Raw genomic sequence first — 15,144 nt, forward strand, 5'->3', positions numbered from 1 at the left:
TGGTGGCCTAGGTAATGTGCATAGTGAAGGAGATCTGCCACATCAGACGCGTTTTCTACTTAACTATTCTACTGGTTGTGATAGGCGTTGTATTTATTTCATTATTCTATTGTTTATTTTCCCACTGGTGGGGTTCAACCTGGGTCCTGAAGGAGCATGTTCTGACATCAATGGTGGTACTAATATCTTTTACTTGAGTAATACTACCAATAGCACAATGTAAAAATACTCTGTTACAAGTAAAAGTTCTGCATTCAAAAGTCAAAGTACAAAAGTATTGGCATTAAAACATACGTACCAAAAGTAAAGTGATCATAATACAAAATTCATCCATTTAATGTTTCAACTGCTAAATGTGGAACAAATTTAAATCAACCTTCATACTGCAGGGTATCTTAATCCATAATATTACATCATCATTTTTTTGTGGATTCATATTTTGTATTCATAATCTGAATAACTATTTGTATTAAAAGTACAAAAGTATACACATCAAAACATACTTAAAGTACCAAAAGTAAAAGTGTTTGGTAATGCAAAATTCATTCATTTAATTATGCAGCTGGTAAATGTGGAGCATATGCAACAGAGTAAAAAGTACAATATTTTCCTCCAAAATGTAGTCAAGTAAATGTAAAAATGAAAATACTCAAAATTGTTCTGAAGTCCACATGTGCTTGTGTGCATTTACTCTCTGAATCAAAGCAACAGTGCTCCTGCTCTTGCACTTCTCTAACTATTTCTACTAATTACCACCATGTTTTCTTCTCTCAAAGGTTTGAATCCACCTAGAAACCACATGGAGCAGGATGTGGAGAGCCCGGCAATCATCAAAAAGCCTAAGTTGCCAAAGCAGGCCCGTGAGGACCTGCCTAAACAGCTGTCAGATAAGGAACGGGCGAAGCGGGTCCAGCGGTACGTCCAGAAAGATGGGAAGTGCAATGTCCATCACGGTAACGTACAAGAGACGTACCGCTATCTGACGGACATTTTCACCACGCTGGTCGATCTCAAATGGAGGTTCAACCTGTTCATCTTTGTGCTGGTGTACACCGTGACGTGGCTCTTCTTCGGCTTCTGTTGGTGGTTTATTGCGTACCTTCGGGGTGATCTGGAGCACTTAGCGGACAACCAGTGGACTCCATGTGTCAACAACCTCAATGGGTTCGTATCAGCGTTTCTGTTCTCCATCGAGACGGAGACCACCATCGGTTATGGGTACAGGGTCATCACGGACCAATGCCCCGAGGGGATCCTTCTGCTTCTAATTCAGTCGGTGCTGGGATCCATCGTGAACGCCTTCATGGTGGGTTGCATGTTCGTTAAGATCTCTCAGCCAAAGAAGCGAGCTGAGACACTAGTGTTTTCCACCAATGCGGTCATCTCAATGAGAGACGGACGGCTGTGCCTGATGTTCAGAGTCGGAGACCTCCGGAACTCGCACATCGTGGAGGCTTCGATCAGGGCCAAGCTCATCAAGTCCAAGCAGACCAAGGAAGGGGAGTTCATCCCTTTGAACCAGACGGACATAAATGTGGGTTACAACACGGGAGACGACAGGCTCTTCCTGGTGTCGCCGCTCATCATCTGCCATGAGATAAACCAGACCAGCCCCTTCTGGGAGATCTCAGAGGCCCACCTGACCAGGGACGAGCTGGAGATTGTAGTGATTCTGGAGGGGATGGTGGAGGCCACAGGTAAGTCATCAAATGTTTAAGGTGTTGTGTTTGTGATGTTATAATGCATATATTACAATAATGTGTACTGTAATTGTTAATCAGTGGATTTGAAAAGTGCTAAATTAGAATACCAGCGCATATTGCCTCCAGCGGTGCTTACAGCGCAAACAGTGCTAACAGTGCAGACAGAGCTTACATTGGGAAAGTAAACCAGTATTCTATAGTTATAGTTCAATATAGTTTGTAGATACGTCACACAACCCCACTCCAAAAGACCCGAACTCCTCCATTAATACAGACATTTATTGTCTCAAGAATGAATCCTACTATCTTTGGTGATCTCCTGACTTTTCCTGTAGCACCACCATGATGTTGACATTTGTGGTTTTGAGTGAAATGTCTCAACAATCATTAGATGGATTGGCACAAACTTAAGTACACACTTTAGTTTCCCTTTCAGGATTAATTGTTATAGCTCTGGTGATCTTCTGACTTTTCCTCTAACACCATCATCAGGTCAACATTTTAAATCCTCCCCTTCACGTTATACATATTTTTGAGTTACAGTATGATAACAGTTCATTCCAACATTACTGAAGTGTGGGCAGTAATTCAGACAATCAGTAGTAGCATGCATCTCTTAGTTGCTGTCACGTAGCCTATCCAACATTATAGGTTCATAATTATTCAGGTCTTTCCTAAAACAATAGTTAAGTCGATTGATTGAAACAAGTTTGCTTGCTGTAATCATTCATTCTGCTCGTATACTAGAGTTCCTTTTCAAATGTAATTTTAATGTTTTGGGACAAAATGTGTAGATCAAGCCAAATTTCACCATGTTGTCGTGCTGCTTTCATGTTTGGTAATCCTCTCACAAAGATGCTTGAGATCCTCAAAGCCTGTTCACGACCAGGGACAAGCTGCTCCAAATAACACACTCAGGAAGCAACCCAAAAAAGAGAGAACTACTCCACGTTAAAGTATAATTTTTTACCAGTGGTTTGGTTTATAACAATATCCTGTAGCTGGTGGGCTCCGAGGTAGGGGGGTTTCTGACCATCGCAAATACATTTTCATGAATTTCACATAGAAATCATGGAACAATAAGACACTTATCTTACTTACCCTTATAACTGCAGAAGCTGCCTTAGAATCAATATGCTTTTAAGGTTTCCTTCAATATCAAAGCAATCCAGTGATAGTTCCCTGTACATCTGTGGGTACACTCCAAACAGAGACTGTTTTGGCATACTTTTGTTATTTGCAAAAATGAAAATTAAGATAAATAAGAAGAACAGGGCATAATATCACTGAATCAATGGTTACATTACCTTTATATTTTTGTTTACATCCCTAAAACAATTGTAGGAACCAAATGAGCCCCACCAACAAAATTACATTCAAACCATTCAAACAAAATTACATTCAAAATTACATTCAAACCGTATTTGAGTGGATTATTACCTTTAGAGTAAAGTGGGATAATTTTGTTTTCTAAACCGACCCTCTAATGTGGCTCAAACTATTTCAATAAATCTATATACCACAACTTTAAATGCTTAATGCTGTGTCTCCAGGCATGACGTGCCAGGCGAGGAGTTCATACGTCAGCAGTGAGATCAAGTGGGGCTACCGCTTCATGCCAGTCCTGACGCTGGAGGACGGTTTCTACGAGGTGGACTACAACAGCTTCCACAACATCTACGAAACTAACACCCCCCCCTACAGTGCCAAAGAGCTTGCTGATATGACCAACCGTGCCCGCCTGCCCCTCACCTGGTCCATGGCCAGTAAACTGAGCCAGCAGGGGCTGCCAGAGTCCGTGCAGGAGAGCCAGGAGACCAAGACCGGCCTGGACTACCAGGAGAAGAACCAGCAGACCGAGAGGAACGGGGACGTTGCAAACATAGAGAGCGAGTCCAAAGTGTGATAGTTTAAGGAAGCACGGCATGTTTGAGGTCCGTATGAGATTATTGTGTGCCGTACATCTCCCGTTTGGGATGACCACACGAGTTTACAGAGCACAGGAGAGAGTTTAGGGTACAAAAACCAGGACCAATGAGCACAGTGGACCAAGTATTTCCTGCACCAAGAACCGCTTTTTTCTAGGTGATCTCACATTTATCCCCCAAAAGTACACAAAACATCTAGACATGTGGCCCACCGCTGAACTGACAAACCCTCTGCGGGAAGTGCATGTTTCAAATATAATGTGATGTCCTCCTGATGAGATTCCTGTTATTTTTTCTATTAAGATATTCCTAGGGGCATTTGCATACGTATTTTTGTATATACTATAAAATGTTTTGAATTCTTTGTTTTGTTGCAGTGTGAATATTTGACAGACGTTTGATACTAATTCTTTTAGGTTAGCTATGTATTTTCTCTGCCTTACTGTATGTACAAAGCTTTCATTATTTGGTTTCTCAGAAGTATATCAGCATGTATAAACATTATCTGCTGTTAATCTACCTTGTATTGTGTATATAATGTAATGTTATAAGGAACACGTACGTCTCAATGGATGCAAACACTAGTTTAAACCAATGACAAATACTTCTCCACACGATAAATGTTTGTTTAAGGTAGTTGCTATTATTATATTTACTTTTAGAAGCCATGACTTGCTGTTTGCAGCTGGGTGACTTCAGACAATGGCCCTTTAAAAACTGCATCTCGTCACTTTTGCACACTTAGAGGCCTCCGATGGAGAAGTTTAGTTGCTGTTTCAGTCTCCAGAAATCCCTCACCTGTCACCTAACAGTATCAAAAATAAATTATTAATAAATTGCATATTATGCACTTAATGAGACATGTTTTATGTGATTATTGCAACTTAAAGGTTTTTTTCAGTGGTTGAAGACAGTATTTAGATCCTTTATATAAGTCCTAAATCAAAATCCTGCTTTGATAAAATAAGTATTTTCAGCTAAATGTACCTAAAGTTCTCATTCTGCAGTAAAAGAAGAAATGTGTCCTGCGACACATTTTTTTAAAATATCTGACATTAATACTCAAGCATCAATATTACTGTTGTAGATGCTCAAGGCGGAGCTAGTTTTAACTATACAGTTAGCCAGTTAACTCCAGTGGTTCCCAACATAGGGGTCGGGCCCCTCCTAAGGGTCACCAGAAAAATCTGAGGGGTCGTTAAATTATTAATGGAAGAGGAAAGAAGAAAATACGTAAAAAAGTGTTTTCAGTGTCCTGACTTTTCTATAATTTTTGGGGGTGAAATATTGGATAATTTTACCTGTTTGGGACTCAAACAGTAAATCTAAATGAAACTGAGATGTTTCAAGGAGAAATTGAATTTATATAGACATCTGAAACATGACAAGGAGCCCAAACTAAACACGTATTGTTACATATTAGAAGTCAAAAAGGTTGGGAGCCACTGGTTTAATCTTAACCAATGTGTTGTATATTTTTAAAACATATATATAATATATATTATAGATATAATACATTTTATAAATAGAACATATTTTACTGAAAAATAACTATTGCTGTCAGAAAAAATGTAGTCTCTGAATGTCTAAAATGTATTGGAGTAGAAATATAAAGTATTATAAAACTGTACTTAGGTACAGCACTTGAATAAATATACTTAGTTACATTCCACCACTGAAGTTTTTTGTTTGTGGGAAAATGAAATCCCTGACTGTCCATCTTTTCAGCAATATTTTGCAGAAAATTTTACGAGGTCTGTTTACAGGTCTTTTGGAGTTCTACCACTAGTGGTGGAGGTATTCAGATCCTTTATTAAGTAAAAGTACTAATACCACGTCCCAAAAAAGACCAAGATAGAAAAGGTTACTTATATAAGTATAATTCATGAAAATTTACTTAAGTTATTAAAAGTACTCAATGCAGAAAACTTTTGACCCATTTGAGAAGCTAAAACCGTTGCAAAAAATATTACTCAAATGTTTATCAAAATTGTTTCTGTCAATCAACTTATTATTTCAGTTGTTGCTGTTTAAGTTTAATTAATAACAAAACCTAATATTTTATAAACTCTTCACGTTTTATGCAAAAATTTGTATTTCCTTTTTTTTAAAGTAAATGTACTTACTGCATTATGTGAAAAAAAAGTTGAAAACCTTTTTTGGCTCCAGAGTGAGCTGCATGACATCTGTAACATCTGTAACACCTGCCTCAGTTTGGTTGTGTTTTATACTCAGTCCGCTCGTCTTCAGCCTCCTCTCACTCCCTCCAGAGTCTTGCTATTCTCCATCCATCCACCAGATGCCCTCAGACTTTCCCACCAGACATCATCCACCTGCTCACCTGTTCCCCATCACCCAATTACACATCACAGTATCTATACCCACCCAGATCTCAACCTTTTCCTCTTTTTTTTTGTTACCTGTTGCTCATCTGCTCACCTGTCGTTCACCTCCTGGATTTGTTTCCCTGTTGCTGTCCATCACCCTGAGTTAATCCCCCTACCTGCTCGCCTGGTGTGTATTTTTCCGTTTTTTAGTTGTTGTTTCTTCTTAGTACAGTTACTTGTGTACTTTACTTAGGTACAAAGTTGAGGTATTTCATGCTTCTTTCTACCTCTACCTCAGAGGAAAATATTGTATTTCATTACTTTACAGATTAAGATTTGCTGCTTTTCCTTTTAATCATGTTTATATTTTTTGTAATGTTTTTAGTAATAATGTTTAGGTTTGTACTGTTTGAAGGCGTCACTTTGAGCTCTCGGTAATTGTGATGGTATTTCTCAATATTTAAACATAACAATTGATTAATGGAGAAAATAATCATCAGATGAATCTATAATGAAAATAATCATTAGTTAATCGTTCAAAATGTATAACAGTAAAGCAGTCAAAGAGTACATTTTTATACTTCCAATACTTTCTGTAGTTTAGTACTTTTGCCTGAGTATACTTGCATGCTGTAACATTTTCAATGCAGGGCTTGTAACAAGAGTATTTTGTACTGTGTGGTATTAGTATTTATACGCAAGTAAATTATCTGAATACTTCCGGCACAACTGCAACCCTTGATAAAGTTATGTTTCCTTTTCTTCTTTATTACACTCAAATAAAAAATAATACTAGATTCATAGATCCATCACAGGGTCAGTCACTCACTCATTTGAAGATTTAGTTTAGTATAGCCATGTATTTCCTACTTGTTTCCAGACAAAATAATATTAAGAAAATATTTAAAAAAAATTAAAAAATTACAACAATTTGAAGTAGATTTGTCATTAAAACACTTTAATGGATGAAATGTGATTCTCATCGTTAACTTGATTGTGTACACTCATTGTTAGTTAGTTTCATAAATCTGCTTTATGGGAGATTTTGGTCTCAATTCATTTCACATTTCACAATATTATGTCATTCAACCCCAAATATTATTACATAATTATAATTTTATAATTACATGAAAGCTAGACATGGTTTTGACTCTACATCTATTAATGCTACCTTTATTTCAAAATAAGAGCACACTGGTCTTTCAAAATAACTTAATCCTAGATTAAAAAAATAAAATAAAATCAATTAAACTACTGACGTCAAAAAACAAGTTATCTGTTAGAATAAACAAGATAATGTACGCTTTCTGACATCACGTTAGTCTGGATTAGTTGAACCACACTTGCCAAACATTGCTCTGATGAGTAGATATAGTAATTAATAATTTTAATTTAATGCTAGTCACTGAATTAAAACCCTAAAAAGATTCTCAAGCAAATGAAAAAAATAAAACCAGTAGTGGGGCAGCAGACAATCAGACACCAGCCTGCTTTAAGGCCCAATATTATACAGTACGTCACCGAAAAACTAAATAAAACAATATTTTAAACATTATTCCAAGTTTTCATATATAAAACAAGCTTTTTGCATTCAAACACTGGTTCATTAGGAATGTGGATATGCAGAAAGCTCGCCAAAATACAGTCAACTCTGGAAAAAAAACAGTACAACCTCATAGTGTTAATAAAAAATAAAAAACTCAAGGGCCTCTTAAAGTTAATTTTATACTTGACGATGATGAGAAAATTGTTCGAGTGGTTCTGTGTTTCTTCTAAATGTGTTACAGCTGGATATCGGTTCAAAGTATTAAACACAGCTTGAACTTTCCCTGCTGTGGGACTAATAAAGGATTATCCTGTTTTATCTTATCTTAAATATGATTATGTTGTGATATTAACAAGTCCACCATAGTTGTATAGAGGCAAAGGTCCTCCTCTGCGGGTGTCCTCCATTGCACCTTATTTTGGAAAAAATATGTACAGAAGTCAACGGTGAGAGACAAATATCGTCTTTTGATCCCGCCATGAATTACACATTTAAAAGATAATTTTGCAAGTCATATAAATGTCGTAGTTTGTTGTTTCTTTACAGTCTAACACTTCGCCAGTTTTCCACCAAAATGATACTTTCTTGATGTGCAAAATTGTTTTTTAACTTGACAAACATCATATGTGTTATTTATCGCACAGTTCAAACAGGATCATAAAATTCTTTGTCTCTTGCCATTGTCTACTATACATATTTTTCCTGGAATAAGGTCCCAATGTGGTCCATCGTGAGGAGATGGGACCTCAACTCTCTATTGGAGGAAAAAAACTGTAAAAAACAAGAGAAGGAAAAAAGCAAAAGATAAAACCCCAAAATTAGTCAAACAGAAACAAAAACACATCACTAATATACAAGTTTATACTCGCTGTTGTTTTTTCAGACAAACCAGAAACTGTGGTTACTAAAAGAGTGACAATTGGTGAATGTAATGAAAGAGCAGAATAACCATAAAGGCTAAAACAAGCTGCCATTTATCACATTAACTCTCTGAGCTTCTTTTAGTACCGTTTTTTATTTTTTATTTGTTTGATCAATAAAGTGTTACTGAAGAACAATATGTTCTCTTTGCTAGCAAGTTTGCTAACTGACAAGAAGTTCACACAGTTAATTTAAGAGACATTTCAGTCGTTTGATTCTAGTTTGTGATGCATTAATGTGTTCATCACTTTATTGTTGCAGCTGGTAATAGAGAAACTTATTTCAATTACTTTATATACTGCTTGATATCTTAACCTATGATACATTATAATGTAGAAGTTGATTACATTCTGTGTTATTAATCTCAATCTGCAAGCTCGCTAAATTTATCAAATAAATGTAGTGTAGTAGAAGCATAAAGTATCTGTAAATTAAAATACCTAAGTAATCTATAAGTACTTAAACATCGTATTTAAGAACAGTACTTTGACTCTCGACTCTCTCCATTCTGCTGAAGGTCTGCACCGTCTAGATAACTTTCTATGGGTCAAAGGTGCAAATTTGCATCCCAAAGTTGAACTTTACATGAAGCTTTGTGCAGATTTATTTTGCTCCTATGAAAGAATAAATTGATCGCTGTGATTTTCTGTTATAAACAATAAATACTGGTGTCACCAGGTGTTTAAATTGCACAAGAAGCTCAGCATGATATTCAGGAGATTAGTGCGTGAGGGATGTTCCCATGAAACTCAAAACACAGGCAATGAGCTGACTTTTCACTAAAGCAGGAGTACCGTCGCTGTGCGTGAAATGTTTTTTTTTCCTCCCTTTTTTGATGACTCCACTACCCAGCGAACACCTGGGGCGTGAGTGGCGGCGGCAGGTTCTCGTTGTCCGCGTCGTTGTCGTCGTCGATGGCAGAAACGGTGCGGGACAGAACCTCCAGAGGGTATTTCTCCAGGATGCCGTGCACCTCCCGCTGCACGCTTTCAGGCCAGGAGAGGAGGTCGGCCTGCAGGCTCTGAGCCGCCTCCATCAGCGTCTCCTGCCGGCTGCTGAGGCCAGACAGCGCCTCCAGGTTGTTGTTGAGCTGAGCCAGGACGGGGTTGATGGGGGCCGGTGGCGGTTCTGTGCGGTTCCAGTCGCCCTCTGAGCTGTTGCCTCGCGGCGAGGCTTGGCCCGACATGTAGCGCTCAAACTCCTCCGGGGAAAGGTTGAGGGACTGAGCGTCCAACTTCTCGATGAAGGCCGTGGCACAGCACTAAAAGACAAAATACACAGGAGACATGGCAGCTGGGAATCTTGACTGCAAGTTCACTTCAACCTGAGTCATCTGGAGCCAGATGGCCTCAATATTTAGAGTTAGATGAGAAGATCTGATATCATATCTATTCTTTAAAATGAGGCTTAAGCCTGTGGCAAATACCTTAGTTTAGCATAAGACTGCGATTTAGGGGGGAATAGCTAGTCTTGCTCTATCCAAGAGTAACAAATACTGCAAACTAGCACTAAAGCTCATGAATTAACACGTCATGTCTTATATGAAAGGTTAGAAAAGATAAGTTAAGATAAGATGATCCTTTATTAGTCCCACAGCGGGGAAATTTGCAGGATAACAGTAGCAGAGAGGATAGTGCAAACAAGAAGAATAAGTAAAAAAAAAAAATATATATATACAAGTATTATAAATAAGTAATCACACAGTAAAGAATAATAAATAACAAAAAAAACTTTAGAAATCCACAATGACTAAAATAAAAAAGGTTAGGACTAGATGTCAAAACAACAAAGATTATGTGCCGGACTGTTTTTTTTTTTTTTTTGGCAAATATCTCTCTGGGAGACACATTTTCTTATTTAAAGCCTCTGAAAACTTAAGTTTCAAGTCCTTAAGTATGACTTTTCATATTCATGGCTAAATAAATAAGAGAATAAAAGATGAGATCAGAGGTTCCCAAACTTTTCAGACCATTTACCACTATTTACCAAACCCAATTTCCCAGATACAGATACCAACAATGTATAATTGAAAGATCCACCTCGCCTTAATAAAGCCTTTGCTGTTCCTTTGACCCTGTGACGGTAAACCCCAGATTGACGTAGCTAGACCAGGAAAGTCTTTACATTTTTCCTAGAAGTGGGGGCGTTTGGTTGCTCATCTGCTGACTCGCCAGCTTTGTCGCTGGCCTCTCGACTTCCTCTTTTACCTCATAGCCATTTCAAAATTCTACTCATTCTGCTTCATGGTAATTCTAAATATCAAAGTAATTAACAACTTATTTCATTGTAATGCGATGTGTATATGTAATAATAACTAATAAAGACTTGGGCCTGTTTGAGGGTATTGTTAGCAATTTTAGCAAGGCTCTTTGTTTTTGAGCGGGAATCATTGGAAGATGTTATGACTGTGGGGTTGTGGTTTGATCAGATTTCATTGATACTGAACAAAGGAGGCCTACAGCTTAGCTCTGACAAGGATTTAAGTAGAAGAGAGAAACAGACCAGGTTGGTGAAGTAGTATCCATCCTCTCCGGTCATCAGCCTGCTGGGGTTACAGAAGCGGGTGATGTACTGGATGTTGGACTGAAGTCGTGGAGGGTTGGCTTTGAGCACGATGTAAATGAGCGCGGGCAGAAAGTCGTCAGCTGACGCCGGCTCGTTCTTGGTGATCCTGATGGCGCTGAAGATTTGTTTGCTGCAACGCGTGATGCACCCAAGTTTGTCCCGAGGAACCCTCTTCGAGTCCATCTCAATGACGTCTGCAAAAGACAGATAAAAGGTCAGGGGTCGGACAGACAGAAGAATCACCAGTCCCTTCAAACTAAAAACCTTTCAATTTAAGTGTTAAATGACAGAAAACTATTTTCATAATAAGTTAATTGTTTAAACAAATCTGCCAACAAATCACTGGAGTTTTTCAGCACACACTCTGACCTGTTATCGCTTTGACCACATTCTCAGAGACTTCAGGGATTTCTTCATCCATAGACACACACAGCATCTCGATGGTCACCCAGTGTAACGCCCTGAAATACAGAGAATCAATACAGTGAGACTAAAGCTTTATTTTTGTGCAAATGATACACATTTCTTTCCAGTAACTTCCTCCCTCTATGACAAACGAGGCAACAGCTGCTGCTGTGCATTCACATGCGAATAACGCTGCTCATAATGGCTGTTGCATAATTAAACAGACTCAGATTTAACAGATTGCTGAAGATTAGAGTGCAGTGATAATTAGAAAACCAACACTTCCACTGAATGCAGCACTAAAACCAGCAAATGCTCCTCAAAACTAAACCTATTCTGAATATGTGTGTGTTGAGCCACTTCTAATAATAACTGTTTAATTCAGAAACCAAATGCATTATTTACAATTGGTAAAAGTTTTGGCCCCAAAACACGAAGAATTATGTGATTCAAACTTCCATTCAGTCGATGTCCCCACAATGTTGCATCATTTGTGAGGACTGTAAAGAACTTGGATTTTGAATTTGTTTTTCAGTCCAGAAAAGCGTAATTGATCATCTCGATCATTATCGAACCACAGCTGTGCCATTGAGCTCTACATATTGAGTAAATCTGTTTTCTTTGGGCCATCTGCAGTCTCCTGCGTGGTTAGATTTAAGAGGTTTAAACTGTGATTTGTCAGTCCATAGTATGTTCAGCTGATATTCTAATAGTGCTAACCCTAAACTAACTTCTATTTCTATTGTGAAGTTTGAAGAAGCAACACATTGCCTGCTAATTCTGGCTCGTTATAGGCTGCATTTGTATAACATGTTTATCTAAATCTGCACACATTTTGATGCTAAGCTTCCTGTTTCTTTTACTAATGAATGATTTCTTCTATTCTTATTCAACTGCTGTTCAGAGGGATCTTTATCTCTTTCTGCTCTTTAAGTTGTCAGTCTAGTTGAGCCTTTGTACAGCTTATACATTTACAAAACAAACCCTTCATACAAAATAGCATTTATTTGTAAAGAGGACTTTCTAAAACTTAAAAGCATGAAAGAGCATTTAGAAATAAACAGTAGTCCTCTCAGACATCTGACTTTTATCATTTTTAGAACATCACTGCCCACCTTATCCTGCTCTGTGTGGCCAAGTCCTTCTTCTCATCATCAGTGGTTTCTGGACAGAACACGCTCTTGTACAGACGAGTCATTATGTACTTTTCCACTTGGTCCATCACCTGCTCCACAGACTCTGAAGAGGCTGGGGAACAAAGAGTGATCAGATCCTACTTACGCTGCCATCTAGTGGTCCCTGCACACATAGAACTTGTTACAGAGATCCCTGAACCAACCTTTATAGTGACCCATCAGACGGTCGGCCAAGTTCTGGTAGAAATCCTGAACGCACTCCGACAGCTCGTCAGCACCCAGGTCCTGAGGAGACAGGAAGTCAACAGCTCAATCAGCAAAACAGCGCTATAAAGACAATTATTACGCCACTAGATGTCAAATCATACCTTCTTGCCCGACATGGTCACAATGAAGGCCCGGCACTGCTTCTGGATCTCCCGGCCGGGCTTTTGGAGGTTTTTCAGGAAGTCCACAAAGTCCTTGGACACCTGGTCTGTCTCGAAGCTGGCACGGCGGCTGATTGACGGACTGGGTGTTTTGCCCTCTGGAGTGTCTGATGAGGAAGAACAACAGTTGTGTGTGTGACAACAAGACTGCTGTCGTCTGCAGGAAATAGTTCCACTGCAAAAACACCACTAAAACCACTTATTAGCATACAGATTAAACAAATAAGATATAAGCTGTTAATCAAAGATCTTTAGAGGTTCTGGTAGAGTGGGTGTATTCTTTATTTTGGATAAGGCAAAGGGTAATTATTTCCCCCCTGTTTTCAGTCTTTATGCTTACATATTAAACTTACCTCCAAGTTCCAGCTACACACTTAAGCTGACCCAGACCCCTTCAAATATTTCAGGCTCGCTAAACGAGCATAGCATGAAGCTGTGAGTGAGGCAACAGGCAGGTAGGTGTAAATGTACCTTTCTTGGAAGCAGTGCGTGACGAGGGGCTGAAGAACTTCTTCACCGTGGTCACTTTCCGTGTCTTCTCGTTGGTCTTCTTCTCCTCAAACTTGGAGAAGGGTCCCAGGGAGGCGTGCCCCGGGTGTGGTTGCGGTGCGGCAGACTGGGCGTGGGACTGTGTCTGCGGTCCATGACTACTGGCATATGCTGCCTCCTCCTCCCGCTGCAGCCTGGAGCAAAAAAACACCAGCAATCAGTGGGGGATAACGGAGGAAAAATGTACTGCAATACACTAGAAGTGCAGTTTGAAACGTTTCAAACCAGGAAGTGAAGGTCTTACTTTTCTGCCAAGGCCCAGTCGTCCTGGATCTGTTTCTGCCGTACCCGCTGGTACTCCTCCCTCCAGCACTTGGAGCACAGGCCCTGCCAGGCCGCGTTGCCGTAGTAACCGCATCCTTTTTTGCACAGCAGGTCCGATTGGTCCACGTGTATCCCCCCGCGTCGTTCCGTCCGCTGACTCATGATGCTGGACGACCTGGGAAAGGAATAATTCATCATCTGATTTATCAGTGAATTTGTATGCACGGCTGTACCCGTAACTACAGAGTGTATTTATGATCATAATAAAACACTTTATATGCACTATTGCACAAATCTAACACCTCAGAGATTAAATGATCACATTGATCAGGTACCAGACACACAATTCCAAGTTAACACATCATTTAGAAATTAAACAAACACTTTAAAGCAACATTAGCTGTTTTGTAAAGGGGTACTCTGCAAATGTATTATCACCTTGCTCTGTAACAGCTGGGTGAGAAACATTTAAACACAAGACGTGATGCTATGTTTATGTTGTGGCCGGAAAAATGAAGTGTTGCTGGTTTAAGGTAGTGAAACTAACACTTAGATCTGCCCCTCCTGTGCTGGAGGAAGTATTCAGACATTTTAGATACATTTATTTGACTAAATAGATGAATAAACATGAAAAGATGCAGAGCTATAATATACTTACTACCCAGTAGTACACAAAGTACATAAAATGGCTCCACATGGATGAACTACAACATTGAAATGTTCTTTTATTACTTCATAATAATATACCAATGTGAAAGGATTACTTCTTTCACCACTACCTTGTAATAACAACAATAATAATAATAATAAATGCCACACACACACAACTAGCTTTGGTGTTTTTCCATTGATTTGAATAGTCAGTGATGTCTAGAACATGCTGCAGTCATTTGCATATCATTAACTATCACAGAAGCAACCTTTTTAGCTCAGAAAAACATCTAGCATCCCTTCTCACTCATGCCTGGTTCAGACATTAAGCCATGTACCTGCAGCGCTGCTCCACTCACCTGTAATGACGTTTCGGACGTTCAGGGAGGACGAGCACTTCCTCTCCGTGTCTGCTGCGAGAGTGTGAGGACTCCTTCAGAGGGGAGAGGACAATGACGTCGTCTCCGCCGATCAGAGGGGGGTTTATTGGTTTTATTATACGGTCAGAAACATTTATTCAACTCGTGAGAAGAGTTGATGTTGGGACGAGCCGTCTTCAAACCCCTACAGGGTTGTTTTTAACCTCGACATGCTGGTTTAAGTGAGGAGTTTATCTACTTCCGCATTGGGGGACTGTTTATGAAGGATTGGTAGGTGACGTCATGGTTCACCGGGCATGCGCAGAGTGGACCTCTTGGACATTTTATATAAACACCAATTG

At 39.2% G+C, this 15,144-nt stretch overlaps 2 protein-coding genes across 3 annotated transcripts; one reads left to right on the forward strand and one right to left on the reverse strand.

Moving 5' to 3' along the window:
* The first annotated feature begins 799 nt into the window (after positions 1 to 799).
* LOC129113053 (G protein-activated inward rectifier potassium channel 2-like) lies at positions 800 to 3,609 on the forward strand. 2 transcript variants are annotated; one of them, XM_054625173.1, is made up of 3 exons: positions 800 to 1,697; positions 3,257 to 3,501; positions 3,556 to 3,609. In XM_054625173.1, exons 1-3 carry the CDS (start codon positions 800 to 802, stop codon positions 3,607 to 3,609), a joined length of 1,197 nt encoding a protein of 398 aa, XP_054481148.1. The 2 variants fall into 2 exon arrangements, with proteins under 2 accessions (XP_054481148.1, XP_054481147.1); XM_054625172.1 differs by having other exon boundaries at positions 3,257 to 3,609.
* Positions 3,610 to 6,895: 3,286 nt separating this feature from the next.
* rabgef1 (RAB guanine nucleotide exchange factor (GEF) 1) lies at positions 6,896 to 15,017 on the reverse strand. Its single transcript, XM_054625171.1, has 9 exons — positions 14,783 to 15,017; positions 13,753 to 13,947; positions 13,431 to 13,642; positions 12,900 to 13,066; positions 12,735 to 12,816; positions 12,511 to 12,643; positions 11,360 to 11,451; positions 10,928 to 11,184; positions 6,896 to 9,686 (listed from the first exon to the last, which is right to left on the reverse strand). The coding sequence occupies exons 2-9, from the start codon at positions 13,932 to 13,934 to the stop codon at positions 9,270 to 9,272; spliced, it is 1,542 nt and encodes a 513-aa protein (XP_054481146.1). The 5' UTR covers positions 13,935 to 13,947; positions 14,783 to 15,017; the 3' UTR covers positions 6,896 to 9,269.
* Between the last annotated feature and the right edge of the window lie 127 nt (positions 15,018 to 15,144).

This window comes from Anoplopoma fimbria, chromosome 24, assembly GCF_027596085.1.
Source record: "Anoplopoma fimbria isolate UVic2021 breed Golden Eagle Sablefish chromosome 24, Afim_UVic_2022, whole genome shotgun sequence".
NCBI classification, from domain to species: Eukaryota; Metazoa; Chordata; class Actinopteri; order Perciformes; family Anoplopomatidae; genus Anoplopoma; species Anoplopoma fimbria.